The sequence below is a fragment of the Trichechus manatus genome, unplaced genomic scaffold, assembly GCF_000243295.1.
Source record: "Trichechus manatus latirostris isolate Lorelei unplaced genomic scaffold, TriManLat1.0 scaffold00028, whole genome shotgun sequence".
NCBI lineage: Eukaryota > Metazoa > Chordata > Mammalia > Sirenia > Trichechidae > Trichechus > Trichechus manatus.
Genome location: NW_004443964.1, coordinates 22,585,510 through 22,593,089, shown reverse-complemented (window position 1 = coordinate 22,593,089; position 7,580 = coordinate 22,585,510). Strand labels below are relative to the sequence as shown.

The window sequence follows — 7,580 nt, the reverse complement described above, 5'->3', positions numbered from 1 at the left end:
CTCTCCGCCCTGCCTTCTCCCTACCTTCCCTCTGGAGTTCCGCTTCCTCAGAGGAGCCCAGGGATATTCCCTCCAAGGAGGCCCCGCTGCCTGGGCTGCCCGCCATGGCTACCCGCCACATCCCAGCCTGAGGCTCGTGGAGTAGCGGCCACTATGCCGCTGTCTGCCGCCTTCCCAGCCAGAGGGGGCAGCGCTGGAGAAGGAGGGACTTGGGGAGCGCCCTTGGCACAATCAGCCAATAGCAAGGCTTAGCCGCCCTGCCCGCCTCGCTGATTGGCCAAAGCCCCTACTAGAGCTGACAGGTGGGGAGGGGCGGTGGAGGGGGAGACGGAGTACTGGGTAGGAGGAAGGGTGGAAAAGAGTACTCATCCTAAGGGTGGCCAGATTCCCTCGTTATAGGACTAGCGGGGGTAGGGAGGAGGGGTTGCGAAAAGGGGAGGGGTAAGCGTGATACCCCTCAGGACTGGCGCGGTGCCCAGAGACTCTCCCCTCACAGCCCAGATGCAGGAAACCCAAGCTAGGGAAGGGATATGGCCGCCCTCCTCTTTTCTGGAAGTTCCTCGTCTAATATACCCCCATGCCCCCTCCTCCTTTGCCCTCTGCCCTCTGGTCTCCGCCCCCTCTCCAGGCCCTGCATCCTTTACAATGACCCTTCAGCTGCCCACGGAGTACCAAAGGAAGCCCCAGAGAATGACTCTCAGTCCTCCACCAGGAGGCACTGGCCCCACTGTGATATTGGGCAAATGCCTCCAACCCCCTAATCCCTCCATTTACTGGCCAGCCAGCCAGCCAGGGAGGGGGTGATGGTACCATCGTGGGCAGGGAAGGGTGCCCCCAAGCCCCTCTGGCCCCACACTTCAGCAGCTCAGTGCCCCCTTTCCTCTAAGCCCCTGTACCCATAAGGCCACCACTAGGGCACTGCTGCTGCCACCAGCCAGTCATTCCCTGAGGGGTGGCACCAGGTCGCAAAGCACCCCTGGTTGCCATGGCAGCAGGCAGGATTACACACTAGGACATTAACCCAGGGATGTGAGAGAGATTTAAAGGGACAGCTCCACCTGAAGAAAGAAACTCTGCATCCCAGCCTTGGTTCAAAGAAAGAACAGAGTCTGGTGAAGGTGGAAGAAAGGGCGAGGCTACAGATCAGGAGACACCAGGGCAAGATCTCTAAACGCTCATCCCATACTATCATCCACGTGTCTCCCAAACCATCCCCCAACCCTCAGGAGAAAGGCCCTTCCACCTATTCTAAGTCGAGTTGGCCTCTCTCTGCAAGAAGTCAATAGCAAGGCTCAGCAGCCCTGACCACCCACACCATTTCCCTCCTTCCAAAATGACAATGACCAAACTGACCCTTGGGGAAGGGTGGGTGAAGGACCTTGCCAGCTTTGCCCTCTGCCTAGCCCAAGGTGGGGCTCTTTGCGGAAGGAAGAAAGGAGGGTGGGGGGAGCCTGACCTCAGAGGCAGAGGCACAGCTGTCCCTCCTTCAGACCTGGGTGAAGTGTGATGACCACCATATGACAAGGGGTAGAGCCCACTATTACACTTTTGAGATGGGAGTCGGGGTGGGGGGGTGCGGGAGCAGAACTGCCTGAGGGAACAGGAGCATTTTGTAGTCCTTCCTTTGGACGTGGGAAGCCAGAAGCAGCCATGGCACAGTACCCAGGGAAGTGGGGCCCCCGGAATTCTTTGAGAAGGCAGGTCTCACAGCCCTGGGCTGGGCTCCCTGCCTTGCCCCCAGCTATGTCCCATCAAGTGGCCTGCAGCAGGGAGCTAAATTTCTGGGCCTGCTTCTCCCCCCATGCCCCCGTAAGCACCATTAATGGGTTTAGGATTGAGGGGCCTTTAATCACAGGCTGAGGGATGGGTTTAATTAACCCCTAAGCAGCTTACAGTGGGGCCCAGGCAGGATGGAGCAGGGGGAGAGCCCAGGGGGCCCAGCAGGCTGGAGAGGAGGTGGAGGCACTGAGCCCTCCGAGGCTGCAGAAGCTGGGGGACATAGCTACAGTCCTTCCACTGCATAGAGGAGAGGCCTTTTCTGGGGAACAAGGGTGTCACTCACAGCAGCCTTCACTTTCCTGCTTCAGTTTCTCAGAGGAGACAGACAGGCTGTCATTCTAACCAAAGTGGGGGCCCTGGAACTTCTTGCAGGGACAGCAGCAGGGCCTAGCGCAAGAGAAGGGTCTTCAGGGGAAGGAGGCATCAAGGCAGAGGGAACTCAGATAAATCAAACCAAAACCCTAGTGGGCCTCACTGGCAGGGCTCTTACAGAGCCTCCAGCACAGGGAGCTGAACCTGAGTGGGTCTCTGAATACACTAAAGGGGGTCCATGAACCCCCAGAAGTAGAATACAGATTTTGTGCCTAGAATCCCTCATCTATGATGAGAGCCCATTGCTGTCCTCAGATTCTCAAAAAGACTCAGGACCAATAAAAGGTAAGAACTCTGATCTCTTCCCATCGTCTCATCTTACAGATGGGGAAACCCAAGTCCTAAAAGGGAAGTGACTGACTCAAGGCCACAGATGGCATAACAATAATTTGGTGGCAGAAGCAACATGATAATCGTGAATACTCCTAACAGTCTGCTGCAGCCTTTGTGTCTCAAATCAACCTTTTTATCCCTTTTTCAGAAGGGGAATTGCAGGCTCAGAGAGGTTAAGCAGCTTGCTCCTCGCTTATCCAGGTGGACCACCCTGTGTCCTAAAACCTCCTATGAGACCAAGTCCAGGCTTCCCAGTGGTACCTTTGCCCCTCCACACACAGCTTCCTGCTCCCACATCCCCCTCCCAGCTCTCTGGCTCTGTCTCCCACCTCCAGCACTTGCTCGTCTACTCCATGCTCACAAGCACTGCCCAGTGGACTTCTCAGCCCCAGGCTCCACTGCTGTAGTCCCTCCACCCCAAGCCATCCTCCAAGGCCCAGCACCTAGGCCACATCCTGCAGGTCACTTCTCTGCCCAGCCTGGTCTCCCCCTGCCCTCAGAGGTGACTTGTGCTGTGGCTCCAGCCCTGCCCTGGGACAGTGCAGGTCTTACCTCTACTTCTTCCTCTCCCATGTCGCAGTACAGGGCCTGGCACAGAGTAGACAGCCACAGAGGCTGCCTGAATGAATGGCTGAGTGGGTGGAGTGGCAGTGGGGCTGTTTGTTCTTTCAGGGAGCTATGGAGTGCCTGTCTGCTGCTCCCTACCCTCAAGGCCTTGCCTGGCACCCTCTGAACCACTGGAATAAGTTGGCATCCTCATCCCCTTCTTACCAGACTCAGAGTTGGTGGCAGCGACTGGCATGGTGATGTCAGCAAGGGTTTTGAAATGTCTCTCCTGGAGGGGGAGAGAAGGGGGTAAGGAGGGGCAAGAGCAAAGCAAAGGGGAAAGGAATAGGAAGGGCCTCCCCATCAGGGCCCCGGCCCTCAGGGCCAGCCAACAAGGTGAAGGGATAGGGTGCCACCCAGAAACTGGGGTTGGAGAACAATCATGCAACAGTCCTGGGAGGCAGAAGGGCAGGTATTATATATATGCCCATTGCTCGGAGGAGGAGACTGAGGATCAGAGAAAGTTAAGTGATTTGCCCAAGAACATAAAGCTAATAAAGAGCTACAGTGAAAAACCAGATCTTATGACTCTTTTCTTTTCCTTTTTTTTTTTCAAGTGTTTCTGACTGCCTGGCTCGCTTCTCTCTTTTTTTTTTTTTGAGGGGGGAGGCCAGAATTTGAGTCAAAAGCAGGAAAGACAGTGTTCCCAGACTGTAAGCTCCCTGAGAGCAAGAATCACGTTTTATTAACCTCTGGATCCCAGCTGAGACCAGTGTTGATGCTGCACTGACAGAAATGTCTGCCTGACAGAAATGACATCTTGCCTCCTTACGGCCTCTGGCTTCCTCTTTCTCCCCTCTCCCCTTCTTAGCCCAGAGCTGGGACAAGGAGTGCAAGGGCCTCCGGGCAGAACCAGGCATGGAATCTACAGCCCCAGTTCCCAGCCCAGGGCCTCCCCAAACTGAGGTTGCTCCCCTATTATCAGGGTGAGGGGATACCACCCACCCTCCCTTTGCCTTCCTGGGCATGTGCTGTGGATAAAACCCTAATTCCCAGTTGGCATGACAACAGGAGGCAGTGGCTCATAGCAGGGGTGGGGGAGTGGGGAGAGGCAGAGAAACTTGGAAGCAGCTGGCAGTGCCCACTTTAGGACTGAATGCATGCTGGGCCCTGGGGATGGAGGAACCTCAACTTCACCTCCCCACCTAAAAAAGGGACCACCACCTGACTTCAGTAAAACCCCCTCTGCTCCCATTCCTTTCCCAGGCCTGTGCTGGTCACCGGAGCTCAGGTGGCAGAAATCACAAAGGGGGGATGACTCCCCCCCCTCCTGGCTCTGCCCCTGAGGACATGGAAGAAAGTAGCTTTCGGGGAGGCTAGCACCAGGCTGGAGGCCTGGTGGCACAGTTGTTAAGAGCTTGGCTGCTAACCAAAAGGTGAGCAGTTCGAATCCACCAGCTGCTCCTTGGAAACCCTAAGGAGCAGTTCTACTCTGTCATATAGGGTCACTATGAGTTGGAATCGACTTGATAATAATGAGTTTTGTTTTTTTGGTAGCACCCAGGCTGGGAGAAAGGCTCAGGATCCACTGTGCCAGCCAGTGCCCTCAGTGCTAACCCCTGCTGTCCCTATTCCTAGAGAGCAGGAGGGAAGGATCCAACAGAGGTACTGGCAAGGTCTGGGGGCCTCCAGATGCACCCCTTCCCTAGAAGGTGGCAGGTGGAAAGATACTGTATGAAATCCCTGTACCCAGAAGTATTATTGCCCAGCCTGCCTGGGTTTTCTCCCTGGGGAATCAGGTTCCCACGGCATCAGTGTGCTCTGCCCCACCCCCACTCAAGTCTCCGAGAGGGCGGGGCCAGGCTGTGCCCTCAGGAGAACGCAGTGCCAGGCAAGCCAGCCTGGCTGCGTGCCAAGGCCAGGGGCCAGACATACTGGGAGCCCGTACCTCGACTTCGGAAAGCCTGGGCCCAGATGCCCTCTCACCCGTACTCCCAGGTTACCCACATCACCCAGACCTTCTGCCGTGATGCAGGCCAGCTCTAAAGGGGGCGGTTTCCTGCAACCTCCCACCCACCCCTTCGTCCATACACGTACAAAGAGGTGCGGGGAAGAAAGGTCTAGCAAAGGCGTTATGGGGACCGACAGGCCATGGGGAGGGCTTGACAGAACTGAGGGGCAGGGGACGGGAACCTGAAGGCTGGCGGGTTGGTACTGAACGACTATCAGCTCGCCCCCGCCCCTTGAGCCCAGCCCTAACACGCTCGGCGCTAGGACCTGGGGGAAGGGGGGGTGTGTTGCGAGCCATCAGAGAAGGCTCTTTGCTTGCGCGCCCGCGGAGACCAGGGGATGAGGTCACCAAATGACTGTCCCCCAGCCCTCATTCCCCCACCTTTAGTTGACCCAACTTTCTAATCCTGGTCCCTTGCTCTGGCACCGATCACCTCCTAGATACCCAGGTCTTAACTCAGGCCCCCGACCCCTGGGCAGCTGGAGAAGCAGCGCGCCCCCTTCCTGGGACCCCCTCCCAGGGAAGGTTGAGGTGGTGGCTTCCCTGGGGACCGGGATGCGAGGGGCACCCGGCGGAACCTCTGCCCCACGTCCCCCTCCGGAAGCCTACCGGACGGGTTCTTACGTAATGCCGGGCTCCGAAGTCCCCCAAACCCGCACAGCCCACGGAGAGGCCGCTGGGATACCAGGACCGCACCGCTCACCTCTCTGTGCGCGGGGTCACTTTGGAGCCCCCGCCGAGAGGGCGGGGTCAGGGGCCAGAGTCAATGGCAGCTGGGTTTGGTCTTTCCCCTCTAGCACCCTAGGAAGCGGGCCAGAGGTAGGGGTTCGAGAGAGAGGGGGCGGGCCTGGGGAGGGGGCCCGGGAAGGCTGGACCCAAAGAATAGGGCCACAAGAGCCGTGCTAGTCCGGAAAGGAGGCAGGGGCCCTGGGGTAGGGTGTTGGCCCGAGGGTCGGGGGGGGGGCGCCTACCTGCGCCCGAAGAGCCCCTAGCTCGGGGCGGCTCTGGCGCTGCCCGGCGCTCGGCGTTTGTTCGCTTGTCAGTCGCTAACCCAGCTCTTAAAGCGGCGAGGCCTCCTCTGCGCGAGGGGCGGACACCGTGAGGGGAGAGGAGAGCGGGGAGATTGGGACGTCGCGGGCCACAGGGAGAGAAGCAGTCTTCCTGAGCAGCTGGCGGCCGGCGAGGAGGTAGTGATTTGGGTGATACCGCACAGCCTGCGACCCCCTGCTCGCTTCCTACTCGAGGAAACACCGACTGGGACCGGTACCCACTAGCGTCCTCTGGCGTTCAGGGATCCCTTAAAAGGGCAATGGTGACAGAAAGCGCCGAGTGGGGCCGGCTCGATTACTGCGCCCCCTCCCCTCGGCTTAGACCCACGGTCCAGTTCCAGGCATGCCTCAGTTTCCTCATTATCCCTCTTACCAATTGAGAAAGGGCACTGGGGGACTTTAATGGGACCCTCAAGGTCAGGAGATACCCCCATAGGCCCTCGGGCTTAGGGACAACTTTTCAGGACTCAGGTGGATACCTGGGTCCAGAACTCTCAAAAAAGGGAAACATCTTCGCGAAGGGATTTGGGGTCCTATTTTAGCCCTGGACAGGGGCGCTGGTCCATGCTCCTGCCTCCAGAAAAAGTAACTCGCTATCCTTCCTCCGAATCCCATCTCAAGAAGTAAATTACGGGTTAAACCCACTTGCCCGCCTTCGCCCCCCTCCCTCTCCTACTGGATGCCTTGGAATATTGGAGGCTCCAACTTTGGGGCCAGCCGCGGTACCTGTCCGACCTCGTGCCCGCCGCCCTCCGGAACATGTGAGGTTATTCCTCTTCCTTGTTTACTTCGCCCCTAAGATCAGAAAAGGACTGCATCCTGGAAATACGCTTGGGAATCTCGGAATGGGTTTAACCTGAGAGTCTACCCTGGAAGCAGGGGACTACTCCTCGAGTCCCAAGAGATTCAGCTGGCCTCTAAACCCCAAGGTATAGGTTTGGGGGTTGGGAGAGGGAAAAGCCACTGAGCGGGACCAAACTGCTGAAAGCCCTTATGTTTAGATGCCCTTCGCCTTTACTGAGCCAGGGGAAGAAGGTGACTTAGTGACCCCATACGGTGGGGGCTGGAATTGCAGGCTTTGAGCCTCCCACCAAAGAGGCTATCGGTAGCACACTGCTTCCAACCCTCTGCTTTCAAGCCAGAAGACCCTCCTAATCCAACTCAAGAAAAGAGGTCCTCTTCCCATTGTGAAGCTACTTGCACTCTCACTTGTCTACCTCTGGACAGGGAATCACTCAGCTATTTGCATTTGCTTGGAAAGTGGAAGGATCTCGAATCTCTTCAAAATATTAGTAACTTTTCCCCAATCTGGCAATTATCACCCCATAGCAACCCACAGCAAACATTCCACTCCACTCAGGATCCCCAGGACAAGTGGGACAGCAGATTCTAGTCCACCTGGGGACGGGGAGCCCAACTCATGATTCTTACAGGCTGCTTCCCCCCATTAGTCAGTCTATCAGAACCTCTCTGATGAGGGCTTTGCAGAA

The 7,580-nt window shown here is 57.3% G+C and overlaps 1 protein-coding gene across 3 annotated transcripts in view; it reads right to left on the bottom strand.

Moving 5' to 3' along the window:
* MPP2 (MAGUK p55 scaffold protein 2) overlaps positions 1-6,074 on the bottom strand; it is a 23,474-nt gene extending 17,400 nt beyond the window's left edge. Inside the window, exons 1-2 of one of the 3 annotated variants that reach the window (XM_012554953.1) lie at positions 6,013-6,074; positions 3,256-3,319 (exon numbers count right to left, since the gene is read on the bottom strand). Coding sequence is in view for 1 of the 3 variants with exons in the window: in XM_012554951.1 (XP_012410405.1) it covers positions 25-121 (97 nt within the window). In the remaining 2 variants the exon portion in view is untranslated. Of the gene's footprint in view, positions 1-24; positions 185-3,255; positions 3,320-6,012 lie in introns of those variants that run through there. The other 2 variants (XM_012554952.1, XM_012554951.1) reach the window with 2 other exon arrangements.
* Positions 6,075-7,580: the final 1,506 nt, after the last annotated feature.